Source organism: Polyodon spathula, chromosome 3 (assembly GCF_017654505.1).
Source record: "Polyodon spathula isolate WHYD16114869_AA chromosome 3, ASM1765450v1, whole genome shotgun sequence".
Lineage (NCBI taxonomy): Eukaryota > Metazoa > Chordata > Actinopteri > Acipenseriformes > Polyodontidae > Polyodon > Polyodon spathula.
Window position 1 is genome coordinate 28126764 of NC_054536.1, and position 21842 is coordinate 28148605.

At 36.8% G+C, this 21842-nt stretch overlaps 1 protein-coding gene across 1 annotated transcript in view; it reads left to right on the forward strand.

Annotated features, from left to right (window-relative positions):
- LOC121312940 (SH3 and cysteine-rich domain-containing protein-like) overlaps positions 1–15482 on the forward strand; it is a 55808-nt gene extending 40326 nt beyond the window's left edge. Inside the window, exons 9-11 of the mRNA XM_041244919.1 lie at positions 1990–2041; positions 3292–3429; positions 14411–15482. Coding sequence (XP_041100853.1) covers positions 1990–2041; positions 3292–3429; positions 14411–14509 — 289 coding nt within the window. The 3' untranslated portion in view covers positions 14510–15482. The remainder of the gene's footprint in view (positions 1–1989; positions 2042–3291; positions 3430–14410) is intronic.
- Positions 15483–21842: the final 6360 nt, after the last annotated feature.

Consider the following 21842-nt stretch of genomic DNA (forward strand, 5'->3'; position numbering starts at 1 on the left):
TGGCATGCCTCATTGACTGTGAAAATATATCAATAATTGAGTGCTCATTGTATTCGTCAATTGAGACAGTAGTTATTTGACCTTGTGTTCATTAAGTTGTTCCTGCTTACTCACAGTGAAAAGTATTTTTTCTAACTTATTTTCCTTGCTTTGAAATTTAGTTTTTTTTACAACATGCATGAGACCCATACAACTCAGAATCCATGCTGCACACATGGACATGTGAAACTGTGTGCATGATAAGTTATGGTGCGTGCATCTTTCCTCTTATTAGCATTGACAACATTATCATTAGCCTTGCTACTTGTCTGCAGAAATAAAATAAAAAATACAATAAACTAACAACAACAAAAAATAGAAAAAAACTTTTTTTTTTCCCCATCATTCTGCATCAAATGGATTCAGAGCATCCAGGATTATCATGCTTTATAAAACAGAATGTTCGGCTGCTGCACTCTGATTGGCTGCTGAGGGGTTTTAAACCATGCATAAATATAGTTTAATGCACGAAGGAACTTATTTTTGTCTAATTACAGTTCGATTAATAAATTATCAATACACAATGATTTAAACTCGCGACGGAGAGCAGGAGTATAGTTTTTTTTTATCACTATTCTGCCCTATTACTTGTTTTTCTCGATCATTTTTGCTAAAAAGCAGTATATATATATTTACAGTCGCTAAGTTTTTAGCCGTGTTTTAATGTTATTTTAGCCGTTTTGACTAGTTTTCCCCCATAACAGCCTAGTGAATTGCAAAGCTTGCAACTAAATTTCGCCCTTCACCCACGTGAGGCATGTGAGGTAAGTAGCTGAACAGGGCTACAATTAATTATTTTGATCCCAGCTGGGATAAAATAGTATTCTATTATTGTATTTATTGTTGGAAATGTAGAAAACCTCCAGTTTAACGTTGTCTGATGGACTATTTTTTCTCCAAAGTGGAAGAGTATACAATAAAATAGTTCGTTTTTTAAAAAACTATAAAAATAACTTTTTTTTTCTATGTATTATTGTGTCCGTTTTATAAGTGGGATAACACACTCCAGGGCTTGTGGGATGTGTTGCATTAACATTCGGCTTTGTTGGTATGAAGGAAGGCTTTCCACTCAGCTTCGCTTTGTGCCTGCAACCCAACCACAGTCATATGTTAATGCAACACAGCCCACGCTGTCTCATGTGTTATCCCTTACTTAATCTTTGTGACACATATTTGTATTTTATTTATTTTAACTTTAATCAGCATTATGCTGATTTTTTTTTAACAACTTAGCTTTGGACAATCCTGGTGCATTTGTATTTTTTGTGAAATAAAACCAGGAGTGGTTGATACTGCAGGAGGTGGTCTACCATGTGGATTTACCTCAGGAAGGTTTTGGTACCAGGATGAATGAAGTTTAGGTCTTATTTTGCTGCAGTGTGGTGTATCTGCATAGTGCTAAATAATAAAATGATATTCAGCATAGTGAGAAGGTTTTTAATGCTAACATGAGGAAATAGTTTTATTAAAAAACACATCTCATTAGCATAACAGCATTGTGTCACTTTTTCCTCCAGACTCTAAATTCACGTTGTCCTCTTACACCTGATGCTGCTTGTAGTTTCAGCAAAACATTAAATGTACCTAGCTATAAAACTTAGCCTTTATACTAACATCTTACAAGCCATAACATTGGGTACAATACATTATGCACTTGGCACATTGACATTCCGCAGAAGGAGGAAATGTCACTTCCATGGAAAACATTGCATTAGCATTTTAATGCATTACCTAATGTCTCATCTAAATGAACACTATCTTTCCATTACAAGGGAGATCGTGCTCTTACTCATTAGCCCTGATGAGTGGCATCCGTGACTTTCCATTTCAGGAGTCTGTGTCACACAAAGTGCCAGCTTCCACCAGGATTGCAATCTAAAACCATTTTACATTACAAATGTGCCTGGTCTAGTGTATTTGAATTAAAGAGTGCGTTTCCTTCAATTACAGACCAGGGGACAGAATTATTCTACTAGATAACTCTAATGAAGACTGGTGGAAGGTAAGAGAGGGACATTCTTGTAGGCAATTGAGTTGTTTTATAGAGAAGAAAATTGGGTATTTGTGTCTTATTCAAGTGCCTCATTCTCATTCAGTGTATTAAAAAAAAATACTTTCTGCCCTGTTGGTAAAAGCAAGCGACTGCTGATTACAGAAGACTGTAAATGCAGACTGTATTTCCTTTATATGTAAATGCAGACTGTATTTCCTTTATATGTAAATGCAGACTGTATTTCCTTTATATGTAAATGCAGACTGTATTTCCTTTATATGTAAATGCAGGCTGTATTTCCTTTATATGTAAATGCAGGCTGTATTTCCTTTATATGTAAATGCAGGCTGTATTTCCTTTATATGTAAATGCAGGCTGTATTTCCTTTATATGTAAATGCAGACTGTATTTCCTTTATATGTAAATGCAGGCTGTATTTCCTTTATATGTAAATGCAGACTGTATTTCCTTTATATGTAAATGCAGGCTGTATTTCCTTTATATGTAAATGCAGACTGTATTTCCTTTATATGTAAATGCAGACTGTATTTCCTTTATATGTAAATGCAGACTGTATTTCCTTTATATGTAAATGCAGGCTGTATTTCCTTTATATGTAAATGCAGACTGTATTTCCTTTATATGTAAATGCAGGCTGTATTTCCTTTATATGTAAATGCAGGCTGTATTTCCTTTATATGTAAATGCAGACTGTATTTCCTTTATATGTAAATGCAGGCTGTATTTCCTTTATATGTAAATGCAGGCTGTATTTCCTTTATATGTAAATGCAGGCTGTATTTCCTTTATATGTAAATGCAGGCTGTATTTCCTTTATATGTAAATGCAGACTGTATTTCCTTTATATGTAAATGCAGACTGTGTTTCCTTTATATGTAAATGCAGACTGTGTTTCCTTTATATGTAAATGCAGGCTGTATTTCCTTTATATGTAAATGCAGGCTGTATTTCCTTTATATGTAAATGCAGGCTGTATTTCCTTTATATGTAAATGCAGGCTGTATTTCCTTTATATGTAAATGCAGGCTGTATTTCCTTTATATGTAAATGCAGGCTGTATTTCCTTTATATGTAAATGCAGGCTGTATTTCCTTTATATGTAAATGCAGGCTGTATTTCCTTTATATGTAAATCAATTAGTCTTTGTTGAAATGTTTTAAGAATTGCACATACTGCACATACATAAGTTGCCATTTTATGATGTAACATATAGTCTTATCTTCTACAAATCTCTATAGGGTACGATTGAAGACCGGGTTGGATTTTTTCCAGCAAACTTCGCAGACCAGGTGAAGGCAGGCGAGAAAGTTTACCGATGCACAAGAACTTTCATCGGCTGCAAAGAACAAGGCCAAATAATACTGAAAGAGGGCCAGGTGTGTACTTTACATACTTACAGGACAAATGTACCATAACAATTAATAGGGTCACTGTGAGAGGGTGTGTGGGTGATTCCCTGATTTACACAGGAGTCAGAAATGTCTTTGAGACTCCACACAGGCGCACAGCATTTATTATTAACACAGTGTGTAATTATTTGACACTCTCAGGGTTGCTGCCACAATGGTATTGCCCTGAGGTACTGTACGTGTAGAAATAATAGTTCATAATCAAAAGCAGAAGTAAAAAGGGGTAAAAAAAAAAAAAAAAAAACTCATAATAAAACTATAAAGAAAAGTGCTGCTTTAAGCAGGGTCTGGCTGTAGGTGTTGTTACTATAATCAAATAAGTCAATAAGATCTTGTTGGTAATGTTGCTCACCAAAGTAGTTTATTTCACAGAAAGCAAAAATCTAACCGCATCACAGTACAGTGAACTCAGAGTACTGGATGACCCTCAACAGCCCTGAAGGTCACAAAGGATTTCTAATTATACTGGAAGCAAGCAATAATTTATTAACATACAGCCAATCACATACTGCTGACATCCCAGACTTACCTAATAATAGCTAACTCATTTGTATTACTCTAAACTGTTTTACCCAACACTAGCCTTTTAAACCAGTTCTAATTGATTCTAGTTTTGAGCAACTTAAAATATAGCTAATATCTTTTTAAACCAGGTCTAGCTAATTCCAGTTTTAAACATAACTTTGTTATCTTTATGATGTCTCACACACACACACCCCCATAAACACACACACACACACACACACACACACACACACACACACACACACACACACACACACACACACACACACACAGGCACACACATCACCCTCAGTTTCAGGCTACTGCCAAGTGACTTGTATGCACTAATTTCAACTATGAGTAAAAACTTAAATATATACATACGAATTTCACCTACATTCCCCACTTGTACCTGGCCTGACGAATACCTGAGGACACGACAAGGTCCACCGAGGAGAGATTTTCTGGTAGCATCTTATGATTATCTGAGGTCGACCAGGTGCATACCCAGTTGTTACCCATTCATCATAAAACATAGCAACATCATCAAATTCATTGCCAGTCAAGCTAACTGTTATCACACATTGTTGCCATCTCCTTCTTCCATTTACTTCCTAACAGGTAGTTAATGTGTATAGCCTCACTAGTGCACCTACATTAATGCTTACCACCCATAGACATTTTAGCCTTATAATAATGCCTTATCCAACTGGCGCCTCATGAGGTGAGTTGCTTGCTGTGATTAGCCACCAAACAATGTAATTGCAACATTAAACCAACAACAATGATTACAAAGACAACTGAATTACTATCATGATTTTAAACATCTTGCATTGTCCCAGTAACCTGCCTGCACATAGATTGATAGCATTACCCCCCTTGTACCCAATATAAAGCACCACATTTTAATAATAATAATAATAATGATAATAATAATAATAATAATAATAATAATAATAATAATAATAATAGTAATAATAATAATCTTTATTTTATATAGCACAAGTACATCTGAAAGCGCTGAACAATAAAAAACACTAATACAGAACAATTTGTTCATACAATAAAAGCCATTGAATAAAAATGTGTTTTCAACTTAGATTTAAAAGTGGTTACAGTGTCACTATCCCTTATGACCTTCAGGAGGTCGTTCCACAGCCTTGGGGCTAGACATGAAAAGGCTCTGTCCCCGAAAGATTGCTGCTTAATTATTGGTAACTTGAGTAGACCAGAATCATAGGATCGCAGAATGCATATTAGGGTATATGGTACCAGAAGCTTGCAGCTATAGCTTGGCGTTAACTTATTGTGTGTGATACACTGAATCTATAGCTTGTAACATATTTTAAACATATTATTCAAATTCCCTTGGTTCATACTTAAATAGCCTAAGAAACACAGCATTTCTCTCTGTGCCCATATATGGTCATGCTAGCTTTTTTTTTCTTCCTCTTAACCTGCAAGACAGAGAGACCCTGCATAGGCTCCCTGAAAACAACATAATCCTTAACAACCTTCTCCATTGTTGCTTTGTACATGGGTGTTATTGTTAAGAACATAAGAACATAAGAAAGTTTACAAACGAGAGGAGGCCATTCGGCCCATCTTGCTCGTTTGGTTGTTAGTAGCTTATTGATCCCAAAATCTCATCAAGCAGCTTCTTGAAGGATCCCAAGGTGTCAGCTTCAACAACATTACTGGGGAGTTGATTCCAGACCCTCACAATTCTCTGTGTAAAAAAGTGTCTCCTATTTTCTGTTCTGAATGCCCCTTTTTCTAAACTCCATTTGTGACCCCTGGTCCTTGTTTCTTTTTTCAGGCTGAAAAAGTCCCTTGGGTCGACACTGTCAATACCTTTTAGAATTTTGAATGCTTGAATTAGGTCGCCACGTAGTCTTCTTTGTTCAAGACTGAACAGATTCAATTCTTTTAGCCTGTCTGCATATGACATGCCTTTTAAGCCCGGAATAATTCTGGTCGCTCTTCTTTGCACTCTTTCTAGAGCAGCAATATCTTTTTTATAGCGAGGTGACCAGAACTGCACACAATATTCAAGATGAGGTCTTACAAGTGCATTGTACAGTTTTAACATTACTTCCCTTGATTTAAATTCAACACTTTTCACAATGTATCCGAGCATCTTGTTAGCCTTTTTTATAGCTTCCCCACATTGCCTAGATGAAGACATTTCTGAGTCAACAAAAACTCCTAGGTCTTTTTCATAGATTCCTTCTCCAATTTCAATATCTCCCATATGATATTTATAATGTACATTTTTATTTCCTGCGTGCAGTACCTTACACTTTTCTCTATTAAATGTCATTTGCCATGTGTCTGCCCAGTTCTGAATCTTGTCTAGATCATTTTGAATGACCTTTGCTGCTGCAACAGTGTTTGCCACTCCTCCTACTTTTGTGTCGTCTGCAAATTTAACAAGTTTGCTTACTATACCAGAATCTAAATCATTAATGTAGATTAGGAATAGCAGAGGACCTAATACTGATCCCTGTGGTACACCGCTGGTTACCACACTCCATTCTGAGGTTTTTCCTCTAATCAGTACTTTCTGTTTTCTACATGTTAACCACTCCCTAATCCATGTACATGTGTTTCCTTGAATCCCAACTGCGTTCAGTTTGAGAATTAATCTTTTGTGCGGGACTTTGTCAAAAGCTTTCTGGAAATCTAAATAAACCATGTCATATGCTTTGCAATTATCCATTATCGATGTTGCATCCTCAAAAAAATCAAGCAAGTTAGTTAGGCACGATCTCCCTTTCCTAAAACCATGTTGACTGTCTCCCAGTACCCTGTTACCATATAGGTAATTTTCCATTTTGGATCTTATTATAGTTTCCATAAGTTTGCATATAATAGAAGTCAGGCTTACTGGTCTGTAGTTACCTGGTTCAGTTTTGTTTCCCTTTTTGTGGATCGGTATTACGTTTGCAATTTTCCAGTCTGTCGGTACCACCCCTGTGTCAAGAGACTGCTGCATGATCTTGGTTAGCGGTTTGTAAATTACTTCTTTCATTTCTTTGAGTACTACTGGGAGGATCTCATCCGGCCCAGGGGATTTGTTTATTTTAAGAGCTCCTAGTCCCTTTAACACTTCTGCCTCAGTTATGCTAAAGTTATTTAAAACTGGATAGGAACTGGATGACATGTGGGGCATGTTGTCAGTATCTTCCTTTGTAAAAACTTGTGAAAAGTAATCATTTAACATATTTGCTATTTTTTTTTCTTCCTCTACGATTTTGCCATTTGTATCTCTTAAACATTTAATCTCCTCTTTGAATGTTCTCTTGCTGTTGTAATATTGGAAAAACATTTTGGAATTGGTTTTAGCTCCCTTAGCAATGTTCATTTCTATTTCTCTCTTGGCCTTTCTAACTTCCTTTTTGACTTGCGTTTGCAGTTCCGTGTACTCTTTCTGCGTACTTTCTTTTTGGTCCTTTTTTAATGCTCTGTAAAGTGCCTTTTTTTCGCTGAATATTTTTTTTTAATTGATCTATTAAACCATTTTGGCAATTTAGTTTTACATTTAGATTTGTCTACTTTAGGGATGTAATTGTTTTGCGCCTCTAGTACTACATTTTTGAAGAACAACCATCCTTCTTCTGTGGGTGTTTTCTCTATTTTACTCCAATCTACTTCTGTTAGTCTCTGTTTCATACCTTCATAGTTTGCTTTTCTAAAATTGTAAACCTTAACTTTAGTCTTTACTTTTGGGGATTTAAAAAACACTTCAAATGAGACCATGTTATGGTCTGAGTTTGCCAGTGGTTCTCTGACCTCTGTTTTAGTTATTCTATCTTCGTTATTTGAAAAGACTAAATCAAGGCATGCCTCCCCTCTAGTGGGTGCCTTCACAAATTGTGTTAGGAAGCAGTCATTTGTCATTTCCACCATTTCTATTTCATCCTTCGCGCTACCCACCGGGTTTTCCCATTTTATTTGGGGGAAGTTGAAATCCCCCATTAGTATGGCTTCTCCTTTGCTACACACATTTCTAATGTCATTGTATAACAGATTATTGTGCTCACCGTCTGAATCTGGCGGTCTATAGCATGCTCCTATTATTATGCCTTTTGAATTTTTGTCTGTTATTCTGACCCATATTGATTCGGTTTTATTTTCTTTGTCCAGGTTTAACACCTGGGCTTCAAGACTGTTTCTTATGTATAGCGCTACCCCTCCTCCTCTTCTGTCCTGCCTGTCTTTCCTATACAGTGTATACCCACAAATATTATATTCGTCCCCATCACTCTCAGATAACCACGTTTCTGTAACACCTATCACATCATAGTTACCTGTTAGTGCAGTAGCTTCAAGTTCTAGAATTTTGTTTCTGATACTTCTAGCATTTAGATAAATACATTTAATGGTTGTCTTACCTGAGTTGTTGTTCTTGTTTTGATGCGGTCTCCCTTCTGTTTTTTTGTTGATTTCTCCCCCCTTCCTTTCTAGTTTAAATGCTTCCGAACCTGCTCGAGGATCTTTTCTCCGAGTAGACTAGTTCCCTTGTTATTTAAATGCAGTCCATCCCGTCTATACAGATAGTCCTCGTTGTAGAATGTGGTCCAATGATCAAGATAGGTGAAGCCTTCCCGTGTGCACCACGTCTTCAGCCATGCGTTTTGATTAATTATTTCCAGCTGTCCATATGGTCCTTTGCAAGGTGCGGGTAGTATACCAGAAAATACCACAGTTTTGGTTTTCTCTTTTAATTTCCTTCCTAGCTCTCTGAATTTATTTTGCAGGGATTTTGGTCTGTCTCTTCCAATGTTGTTTGTACCGATGTGGACGACTACTACCGGGTCGTCTCCTGTTCGTTCTAGGAGCCTGTCCACGTTCTCAGTGATGTGCTTGACCGAGGCTCCCGGAAGGCAGCACACTGTTGTAGTAAGGGGGTCCAAACTGCGAATTGAACTTGCTGTGTTTCTCAATATGGAGTCCCCAACAATCATGACCTCCCTTCTTTTTGCTGTCTGGTCACCACTGTCAATGGGGTCCTGGATGTTGTTCCTTTCATTCTCTTGTTGTTGGTTCTGCTCATCACAATTCTGAAGTGACTCAAATCTGTTGGTTGTTTTGATTTCTGGTGGTTGTGTTTGACAAAGTTTCTTTTTTTCCCTGCTTCTGCCTACCTGAACCCAGCTGTTCTGACCTTCTATCTCCCTGGTGGCTTTCAGTCTGTTAGGGGTGATGCAGACTTCCATGAATTGTGGGTGTGCCAGTTCCTCAAGATCCTGTTGCTGTCTCACTTCCTCCAGCTCCATTTCTAGCATACTTACTAGTTTATGCAAATCCTGGATCGCGCGGCACTTTACGCACACTTGGTTTAGCTCCGCTGGGTTTTCTCGGATTTCCCACATCAAGCAGGTGTCACAGATTACAGGCTTGAAGACCATGTTGAGGTTTTTTTTTTTTTTTTTTAAGTTTAGTTTCTTCTGCAACTGTCAACCTGCTTCGAAACTGCTCTGTACTTTTCCACGCCTGTACTTCTCCCACTCGCTGTCGCTTCCACTCGCTGTCGCTGGGAAGACTGCCTCGTTTAACTGCGTTGTTCTGCTGTGCTGTCGGCTCCTCCCCTCGCCCGTGTCTCAAAACGACGCTGAATTTGAATCAGCTGCTCCGAGTTTCAGCTTGTTTGTTATCAGAAAAACACACGCGGCTGTTTGACTTTGAGCTGCTGCTGTGTTTCCCCAATGTCCTCTGTTTTCTGATTAAAGCAATTCAAGATGCAATTTCTCCTTTCTGCTTCGAAACTGCTCTGTACTTTTCCACGCCTGTACTTCTCCCACTCGCTGTCGCTTCCACTCGCTGTCGCTGGGAAGACTGCCTCGTCTGGGAAGACTGCCTCGTGTTCTAGTTCAAAGGTTGACCAACCAGGTTATTCAAACACTAACACAATACAAACAACTCGTTTATTACTTCTTACATTTCACTTTCTAACGTATTCAGTCACCCACTCCATGTTTGTAATCGGTAAAGTGACACTTACCGAGTGTAGAGTTTATGCCAATAGCTTTTTATTATTCACTTTTTGTGAATATATACCTGAGGCTTATTCCAGTGCCTTGTGTTCCTTGAAGATAATTGTTACCTTCCCACGTGCCTGAACTTAATGTAAGTTGTCCTTTATTAGATATGAGTCTTATTCCAATGCTCCTTTCAGTAAATCTTATTTCCTGATGTACTAGTTTTTAATACCAATAGCACTTTATAATTCATGATTGTGTGAATTTGTATTACAGCTTATTGTCAATTGCCACGTGTGCCTAGAAAGGATTTGTTCCTTTCCCTATGGACTAGACTTATACCAATGTCCAGTTATTAGTTTACAGGAGCAATCCCTTACACTGTAACCTTAACTGTTCCTTATGTTCTCCCAAACCTTTCTGATATGATTCCTGTCGATACTGTACGATGAAATTTCCCTTACTGTATTACTTCTCTCTCTGTTATCATATGCAACAGCAAACTATACATATCCAGGTTATTTTTGCACTTCCCTCACGAAACTCCCCTCTAGTGTTTCACGGGTTCAAACGGCTGCTGGGTAAGAAATGTAACTGATGTTACCTGATCAAAGAAGTCAATAAGATCTTGTAGGTAATGTTTCACACCAAAAGTAGTTTATTACTCAGAAGGCAGAAGTCTAACAGCATCACAGTACAGTGAATCTCAAAAGTACTGGGTGACCCTCAATGGCACTGAGAATCACAAAGGATTGCTCTTTACAGTTCTAATTATACTGGAAGCAAGCAATAATTTATTAACATACAGGCAATCACATACCGCTAACATCCCAGACTCACCTAATAATAGCTAACTCATTTGTATTACTCTAAACTATTTTTATTACTCTATACTAGCCTTTTAAACCAGTTCTGATTTATTCTAATTTTGATCAACTTAAAACATAGATATCTTTTTAAACCAGTTCTAACTGATTCCAGTTGAACATAGCTGTGTTATATTTATGACGTCTCATACACACACACACACACACACACACACACACACACCACCCTCAGGTTCAGGCTACTGCTGAGTGACTTGTATGCACTAATTTCAACTATGAGTGAAAACTTATATGCGTACATATATACTATAAACAGGCCATCACTCACAGTCATTCGTTGCCCCTTTAAAATCAGACCCAGCACACAGGAATGGAGTTTTAAGTGCTGACGCGCTATTTTTAATAAACAAAAACAAAAACAAAACCTAACTCCATTTTGGAGTGCTGACCACACACGTCAGGAACCTCTCTATACACAACAGGACAGCTAAGCTGTTTTCCTGCTAAAACAAAAAGACCAATGACACAAAAGGACTATACACAGTACCTTTTATACGACTGAGCAGACATATCAATCAGGCTCCTTCATAGAGCACCTTGTCTCGAGCAGACTGCTTGCTCTCTATATATACCCTGCACCTGGCTCTAATTTACAATAGATGATACTTAACACATAAATGATAATTAAACAATAAAAATAAATACACGTTTTTAGGCAGGGAGGATATTAACCCCCTCCATGCTGTGTTACAATACATACCAATTTCACCTTCACTTGCATCTTCGCTGTTCCATTCCCTCAGTACACTAATTTAAGGGGTTGCCGAGATCCCCCTGAGCTCAAATAAATAACATCCCAGGGACTGTATTTTTACCACTATGGGAACATAAACAAACTGAAATCGAACGTCTGTCTTCCTCAGACTCCTCTGTTGCTTTTAGGTAATCTCTACTGTCGTCTGCTGTTTTGCCAGGCACCGATAATTTATTTATTTATTTATTTTTCCTGGTATATAGACTTTTGCTCTCTGTGTTTAGTTCAGTTCAGCTCTTCGGCCAGAGCTTCTGCTGAATGATATCCTGCTATGGGCCACTAATGTTGCCAACTCCACAAATTAGAAAGTCACCAGAGAAACTGCAAAAAAGTCGCTAGATGTCGCTATTTAGACATTCAAAAGTCACCAAAAATGTTGCAAAAAAATATTATTTTTTAAATTTGTCTGACACCGTTTTTCAAAGCGATTTACAACCTTTAGACTTTAATGAGAGGTGGCCGCTGGGCATGAAAGTGTTTTCAATAAAATAAATATGTTCTTATCTGTATCATTGAGGCTCGTGCATGTGTGTGTGTGTGTACCATATATATCCCATAATGCAGTATTCTGATATCTATGGTCTGTACTGTACTACTTCCTGAAGTTCAGGACATGAGAAGCCTGGTGTATTGAGCTGCTTGTGACGATACAGTTTGGTGACGTCCTTTTATGAAAATCACTGCTGTCGTCAGTGAAAGCCGCTAGATTTGTCGCTAGTTGCTTTGACATTTTTTTGTTGCTAGGGAAATGTAAAAGTCGCTAGATCTAGTGACAAACTTGCTAAGCTGGCAACACTGTGGGCCATCCAAGGAGCAGGAAAGCATCATTTTTATGGTGTCGATCATCCTCCCCCCCAAGACCCGCCCCTCAACCACTCAAAGAGATCTGAACAACACACCCTCCCTCAACCTTTGTGTGTTAATGTCATGATTGACAGGCAGGTAAAAACAGGGCTTACTACCCCCGCCCCACATGGATCACTCATGTGCCCGACAGCCAGCACAGATCTCTCCGTCACAGTCACCGGGCTCTATGTACTAACATTGCTTACATGTTCGTAAATACTGCGAATTTGTAGCCTCTGTCCTTCATAGAATAAACTACTAAGCATAGCATTTACAGCGAGTTCGATTTCAGCTGCAATAATCAAAGTCAACAATCAATCAATCTTTATTTTATATAGCGCCTTTCATAGTGGACCACCAACACAAAGCACTTTACAAGATGCAGTAACAACAAGAAAATCCATAATACTTTAAATACAGAGAAAAGCATAATACATGATACAAAAAAAAAATAACACCGTTCATTGCTGTCAGTTTTGCAGGCAACACAGGGATATTTATTGACATTGTTATTTAATATAGACTATTAATAAATACTTTTTTTTGTTTATTTTTTTTAAGTAACTAAATGGCTGCAAACGTTTAAAGAGGCAATCTGACTTACGAACAGCTTGTTGAATCTACACCAGTATGCGCCAGCAGGCGTAAAATAACAAGCACAAAACACAGTCATAAATCAGCAAAAAATTATGATACATCAAGCGTAAGAGCGAAACTTCAATATTATAATGAGATTCGTACATCTGCATGCGAAAGTGCTTTGAAACAAACAGTTGTAACAAAATTCCTACAGCAGGGATAAAACCAAGTTACGGGAGTTCAAGTTACTTTAATACATCGCGGGTAGGTCAACGAATTCATAAAAAATTATGAAAAGTCAAGACATGAAAGAAAAATCAGTGATACATCATAGAGCCCACCATGTGCAGCCACGGCACAATTTATTTGATTGAGCCTGCAAGGTGTTTAAATTGCTCTAGATCATGTGACTTAACTTGCCCTCCATGTAGTAGCCTCATGCAAGTTTACCATGGCATTTTTGCCTGTATTTCTGCAATTTTCCCATGCTTTTTCCATGGTAATACCATGAATTAACCATAATTTACCCTGGTTTTCCATGTTAATAAATACATTTTACCACACCTCACTGTTCTTTACATTGCTTTTCTATGCTTTATTACTCTGTGTTGTGCTTTCACCATGGTAAACTTTTATAAGGCTATTGCCTCTACTGAATGAACAACCTGGTATCCCAGAGCCCTTGATTTTTATACTCATTGCAGTGTTCAGTATGCTGTGTTTTGATTCTAATTTGGCTGGGGCATTTAAATGTGGTGATGCTAAGTGGTGGGTGACATTATCAGGAGTGATATTAAGCAGGTTTTACTGTAGTTTCACTTCCTGTAGTGTCATCCACTCCTGTTTTTAAGCAGAGACCCGTTCTGCAAAGAGGAAATGACGAGTGACATCTACTGGTCAGAAGTTGTGACATCCTTTCTGAGGTCACTATACGCTCCCTACCTGCACTCAGAATGCTTTATTAACGACTCTCCTTACTGAGTCCTAAGTAAACCCTCATGCAGACTGAGAGGGGGCAGTGCATGCTCATTGAGAATGGTTTCCAGGAGAACATTTCCCCTGGCTGTAAATAAACCAAACCACAGAGGTAAGGGCCAGTGTCATATTGAAGCCTATACCTAATGTCGCCAGTTCGTTAGCTATAAGATTCATCTCAGGCACACAGCAGTTTTGAAATGGTGAGCACCTTGAAGCTTCCCATTAATGCAACAGACTATGCACGTAAAGTTATTTCTAAAACCTTAGGGTGTATAACGTAGAAGAAGATTCACTGGTAGTTTATTAGGTTGGTGCTTCTTTAGTCTTTGAACATCCAGCCCTTGAGCTAGAAACAATGACAATTACTAATAACTGGTCCCAACTGATTTGTGTTATTTCTTTCCTTAACATTTCAGATTTGTGTGGCCAGCAAGGAAGAAACCAATGGCTTTATTAAAGTGTCCAGTGGGAAGAAGAAGGGATTTGTGCCCTTTGATGTCTTAGAAAACATTTGATCTGATGAAGCAGATCCTTGTGGAGAAGAAATCCTCACTCGTTTTTCACACTGTCTCGGCTGTTGTTCTGCAGACAAGAAAGAATATCGTGGAACATAAAACAAAAGGCAAACAAAAGACGTTGCTTACAAAATCCACTGGATAAAGAGCAAATCTGAAAAAAAAAAATGGACTTTGAAAACCTCCACTTAGTGGTGGCTACTGTATTGTACTGTGCTGTACTGCATCATTTAGGAATTTACTTATTTCTTAGCTACCAATGATATGGTTTTTAGAAAGCCAAGCACAGATGAATGTGTGTGCAGAGTCTGGCCATGTCTTGTTTATCGCTAGTTCCTTACCTGTGTAGAAATATACATTACGTATTTGTCATACAGTTTCTACTGAAGTGTGTGAGAATACTTAACAACGTGTGTATGTCTTGGCTGTCTACATTGTATGAAGCTTTACAGTTCTGAGGCAAATCCCCCTATATTTTAAAATACTCTCAGTAACTGGACATTTTTGTAACACTTTTAAATGTGAGTCGTTGAGGTCTTGCCTAGTGGTTTCTAAAACTGAAACCATTTGTACAACCTAGTGTTTTTGTTTAGAGTAATTTTTACATTTACATGTAATAAGTGATAAATTAGCAAATTATCTGAACAAGATTTTTAAATGGTCTCTCATCTCATGCATACTCTTACATGCACATAAATACCAGTTATAATGTAATGCTATTTAGAGTTTCTCCTGTGAATCAAAATAACCACCTCTGATTGAAATTTGGAGTCAACAGTTAATTGGTAATAGTTTCCTTATTCTATATAGATATAGAACTTATGCAATACATAATTATTAAGCTTAAGAAAGATGGGCAATAAGGAGATAGACCTCTAAGTAAATAATAAAATACCATAAATGATCGGAAATACATATTTAGATTTAAAGGGTTAAACGCGTTATTGTTTCATGGCCTTGGAGCTTGAAGAAGTCACAATATTTAGTATGTTTCTTTTTTAAAAAAAATAAAAAAAATAAAAAATAATAATAATAATAATAATAATAATAATAATAATAATAATAATAATAGACTTTTATTTGGGGACCCTTATCTGTAGAGTATATCTAAATAATCCAATGTACAGGAAATATATGTTTTCTGATTTATGCCAGTAATGGTGACAGAACCTGGTTTACTCTGTATTTCTAAAACAACATTTTATCAGAATACTATCACTGACCCATGTGTTATCTGAGTTTAATGTGTTAGCTGTATAACTGGTATTGAGTTTTCTGTAATGTGCTGAATTTACAAGATGCTGAATCTGTAATACACTTGTTATATTTAGGATTACATTTATAAGTGATCTACATTGCATTTAACAATGGCATATTTTCTATATTGACTTCGATATTTAAGACATGCATCTGAAATTGAGTGCCTAAATCACAAAGCTTTAACTTTAATTAAAATAACTACTCTTCATTTCTAGTTGCATGCCATGGACATGAAGTAGGATAGATCATCCAGTTCAACCAGTATTAGTAAGCACCACCTATCGAAAAGTAAAGTACTGACAACAAACCTAAAGGAAACTTGTTTCCAAGGTGGAAGATCACTAGATGGCACTGGCTCTTACTTTTATAAAAGACACTAGACCTGAAGAGCACATCCTGATGAGAGCACCTTAACACAGACATGACTAAGCATAATTGCAAATGTCAAAAAAAAAGTTAAAAATAAATAAATAAATCACATTTTCTTTGAATAAATAAGGTTCACTATTAGTCACATTGTTCTTTATTGGTCTGAAGTTCCACGCATGTTTTATTTATTTCACTCAAATAGACTTCTTTAAATAACTCCAGTTAGAGCTTTGTGACTAGGGCCCAAGGCTACCTTTCATACTTTAGTCGAGAAACTAATAAAACGTTTGTAATCAAAAGCATTGATAGGAGCTAGATTTTTCTGCCTAGGTCCTACAATTGATTTGTATTTCATTTTGAATCCTACTCTTACACTGTATTTTTGTAGATTTTCAGTGTCTTTAGTCTGCAACTACAGTGACACGTTATGCATTAAAAAAAAAAAAAAAAAAAACTCTTCAATCTAAAACAGTCTTCCAACTTTCTAGCAATATGTCATGTAATATGTTCTGCCTCAGGACTGTCTTTTGCCTCCTTAGCGTATACTATGTGTAGTGAGACAGTCACATGTGGTGATACTATTCAGTACTGCTTTTAATATATAACTGTCCTTCAACAGTTATTTGTAACAGAACTGTGGCTACATTTATTTTATTTTTTTTATCCGGAACTAATTGTCAGGAACTGTTTTAATGTATAGCGTTGAATTAAAAAGCTGCCAGTAGTGTTTGGCAGCAATGTCATTCTCATGATTGGCATATAGTGTGGCAGAGTAGGGGGAGGAAAGATGTAGTCCAGGGGTTGATACAGGACTACACACCCCAGAATGCTATGGGGTTGGAATTAGAGCCAAGAAGTGGAACACCTGGCTCTAATAGAATGAGGAACTCCTGCCTCTAGTTAAACAGGTCAAACTGTGTTTGAAAAGTCTGTGTGAAGGCTAAGGCCTGTGTGAAGGTTAAGGCCTGTGTGAAGCCTGGGTGTGTGCAGACCTGGAATAAAAAGTATTTAATACTTATACTTAAGTGTTGATTTTGGTGTCCGGTAAATGGCTTTTGCAGTTTTTCAATTCGCAATTTATTGTTTACAGATATTTATTTAGTCACTGTCTGCCGTGACCCACGCCTCCCAAACAATAAACCTGGCCTGTTACTGATGTCCATCTTTTAAGTGTACTGCTGGATTTAACACACTTTTTTGGCTTGTCTCTTTCTCAAGAGCCAAACTCTTCTATCATTATTATCGTTGCCAGCTTGAGCTCTCTTTGAATATTTAACACTGGGGTATTCGTCTGCCCCATGCTGCTCAACACTGCCCGCGTCCGAACAGCAAAACAAGTCCTCTTAGTTAGCGCAGACTGTCATGTCGTTACTATATATTATATATGTGTGTGTGTGTGTGTAACAGACTTGATGGTCCGAGCAAGTTTATGTTACATATATAGTTGATTGAATAATTACTTGTATGGCAATTAATGCAGTGAGATTCTTCCCAATGTTTAACACTAATAAATCAAGCACTCTACCACTGCTGTCCAATTATCCAGATTTTATTTCTGAAACAGATAACAATAACATGTATTACCCCAACCTGACACACAAATAAACCAGTTTAGAACGCTATGCAATTCAGTCGCATATTTTTTTTTTACTTCTTGTCAAACGTGACAACTAACATCAACGACTAATTAAACACTCTTTTGTGTTGTTATATCAACCGATCTGATTACATTTATTACTAGGATTGCCTCGATATATACAGATTAATTACAATACCCCCATCCGTTCCCATAGAGATAACGTATAGTGTTTACATCCCAGTAGACCATTATTGTTTATAATTACTATTCCCCCTAATTTGTGTTGTTATCATTTTTACTGTTTTCATTATGATTTTCATTATAATTATTGTTGTTTTCATTGTAAATAGGAATTGTATGATTGCTTTCATTATTATTGTTGATTTGTAATCATTTGGTGTGTCTGTTTGATGAATTAAATGTATTGTATTGTTTGAAAGCCGCCCGTCTCTATTATTGTTTGGCAGAGATGGGGTTAAATCCTCATCATCAGAAAACTTGTGTAGAATGTGGTCAGGAGTTAATTGGCCATCAACTGGTAAACTAACTCCTCGTCTCTAATATAAAAGAGCCTGCGACCAGGAAGCAGAGGCAGGAGAGGAATGCAACCATTGTTTCAGGTGCGGTCAAGAAGGACATCTATCCCGGGGATGACCAGGAAACTGTACAAGAGATTTTTCTCCATGTGTCCATATTCCAAATATGTCATCCACATGTCTTATGTATTCTAATGGTTTCTTGTCTAGTTTACTCAGGAACATTTCCTCCAATTTGCCCATATACATGCTTGCAAAATGCATGCCTAATTTTGAACCTATTGCTGTGCCATCATTCTATTTGTAACATTCCAAATGTGAAATAACTATTTTTTAAAACTATTTTGATCATATTTAATATTTCTTCCATTGGTCTCTAGTTCTTATCTACTATATTTTCCATTTCTATATAATCTATCTGCCAAAATTTTCACTTATTTTATTATGCCTTTATTAGTAGTAGTTTTTCTTCTTCATATGTATTTATTTTTGGCAGTTCAGTCCCTTCTGCTTTTATATAATCATCCTTATGCATTACTACCACCACAGAACCTTCATCTGCTGGTTCTATCCTCCTTTATTCATTCCTTTAGCGTTTCTTCTTTATTCGTAGTTAAATGTAGTTTACCTTTACTTCTCAGGACTGTTACTATTTCATTTCTAACTACTTCAATGTACATGTCTAACCATGTACTTCTTCCCTCTGGAGGAGTCCAATGGTGCTTTCTTTTTATTTTTACTCCATGTTCACACACATATTCTGATTCTGTGTGTGTTTCATCATGAAAGTATTCCGTTAGCCTCATTTGTCTTTCCCATTCTTTTAATTATGTTATTAACTTATCTTTATTTATGTATTGTCTTGCCGGAACAAACTTGAACCCTTTGCATAGTAATGCTTTCTGTGAGGCTCTGAACTAATCTCTGTTCAATAATAAACAAACTCCAGCTACTGGCCCAGCTGTCTGTGGTTTTGGCTTGCTTACTCACTTTATGGTGTCCAACCCTGGTTCTGGTCCTCGCTCACTCACTCACTCTCCCTCACACACACTCACACTGTGCTGAAGAGCTTGATCATGGCGGATGAACAGTTAGGTGGACATGTGACAGGCAGATACACAATGGATTACTGTAATTAGTTTGCCAGCATGTTTTTGTCAGCAGGAGGTGAAGCACATGATACACAGCCTATATAAAGCCCATGCAAACATGGGACAGAGTTGTTCTCATCAAGGACAAATTCCAGAACAGGTTTTAGAACAAAATCTTGCTAATATGATCCTTTTTTTTTTTTTTAAAACAGCTGAAGGCTTCCACTTGAGCCAATGGTTTTCCAAATTGTTATTCTAAAAAACATTGCCTTATCTTGGGTGTGCTAAGTAAACCTGTTTGTCTTTGTTAAAATGTGAACTTTCAGTATTATAAATGAGATGTACTTTTAAAACATCAAAACACATCTCAAAATAATGTCGAAAGTCTGCATTTATACGTAGAGAACAGAGCATTCTCTGTTACATTTGCATGAAAATGTGAATATTTTTTGTAGGAAAATGTTTGCTTTTGTAGATGAGGAAAAACAAAATTATAAGAAATAGAGGTCTACAATTATTTATTTTAGCAGTTTCTTTGCAAAACTCCAAAAATGCTAATTCAAAAGTATTCATACCCTACAAGGAAAATGAAATTAATATCTAGTTGAGGCACCTTTAGCAATAATAACCTCTTGTTCCAGTTCATTCAAATTCCAATGACTTCTCTTGTGCACAGCTTTCTTCTACTCATACTCATACTCAAGATTCACAATCAAATTTAGATCGGGACTTTGACTAGACCATTCCAGAACCTTGATTTATTCTTCTTTAACCATTCTGAAGTAGATTTTTGTGTGCTTTGGATTGTTGTCGTTTTGGAACACCAGTTGCGCTTTAAACCAAGTTTTGTAGCAGAGGGTTTCAGATTATTGGCCAATATCTTTTGGCATGCTATGGAATCCATTTTACCCTGTACTGGAACTAAATTTCCTCTGCCATTAGAGGAAAAACAGCCCCATAGAAGGAAATTACCACCTCCATGCTTGACAGTAGGTATAGTGTTATTTTCTTTGTATGCCTCACCAGACTTTCTCCATATGAAACAACTATTGTTTTATCACTCCACAAAACTTTTGACAAGAACTCCTAGCCATCATTCAAATGTCATTTTGCAAACTTTAAGCGCTTGTACTTGTGAGGTTTTCCTAAGAGTGGCTTTTTCTTTGGCCTGCAACCAATGAGACCTTCAACATGCAATACTGGACCTATGATTGAAATGGAAACCCCAGACTCACTTGCAGCTAATTCACTTTGAATGTCTTTGGCAGTCAATCTCAGATTGTTATTAACCTTCCTCACAATTCTTCTACTTGTTCTTGGTGAAAGAACCTTCTTTCTTCCAGACCGAACGTTATGATAGTACAATGAGTCTTGTACTTCTTGATAATATTAAAAATAGTTGCTCAAATGCTTGGAAATCTTCTTGTATCCTTCTCCAGCTTTATGACAATAAATATTTTTTTGCCTAAGGTCTTCAGATAACTCTTTTTCCCATATTGATTTCTTGGTAAACGCAGCAATCATCCAATGCCTAACCTGCAATGCAGCATTTTCACCTACAATCCAGCATTTTCTAGAATTAGGGTTTACATTATCATATTGAAATTTATAGCACTTTGTAGACAATACTATCATACCATCAAAGAGTATGGATAATTTTGAATTAGCATTTTTTGACTTTTGCAAACAAATTGCTAAAAAAATAATTGTAGACATCTAGTTCTTACAATTTATTTTCCACATCCACAAAAGCAAAACTTTTGCTGCAAAAGATTTTTCCTAAAATCCTTTGTTTTCGAACAATTTCCATTGGGGTATGTCACCATTTGACTACAGCTGTATATATGTCTGCAAATAGGATCAAACAATTGAACCAAAGACAGCCATTCATTTATTACCCAGAAACATTTCAAACCCCCCCAACTCCAGGTGCTAGATTTATTGGGCTCAGACTAATTTGGGCTCACCTGATAAGGCCATCACTTGATATTCAAACCACTTTACATCTATAATAAACACTTGCTCATTCAAATTAATATGCAATCCCAATACTAAGGTAAAATATACAAGGCATAATGTGTAACATGTGCTATAAAAAGCCAGGCAGTCTTAACAGCTTTGATCAAGCAATTTTAATCCCCATACTGTTATTAGCAGATTAAGCAGATCAAAACTTAAAAATTAGTTTATTACAGGACCATTTTCTGTAATTATTTCCTATCATACGATAACAAAATTACCAACTCAGGACACACAGACAGCTTTTAAAGCTAAGCAGTCTGCACCTGGGCCGTACAGACCCAGTACCAAATAAAGCCTTATTTTTAAGCTTATATACAAGTTCAGAACACACAGGAGATAATATAATGAGATGTTACAGCCTTGATGCATCAATCTTGGAGTCTTAACACAGATACAGTCCCACAATTTGATATATTGAGCACTATTCTTAGAAGAGATAAATAATGTTGTTTTATAAAATAAGATCTACTTACCCC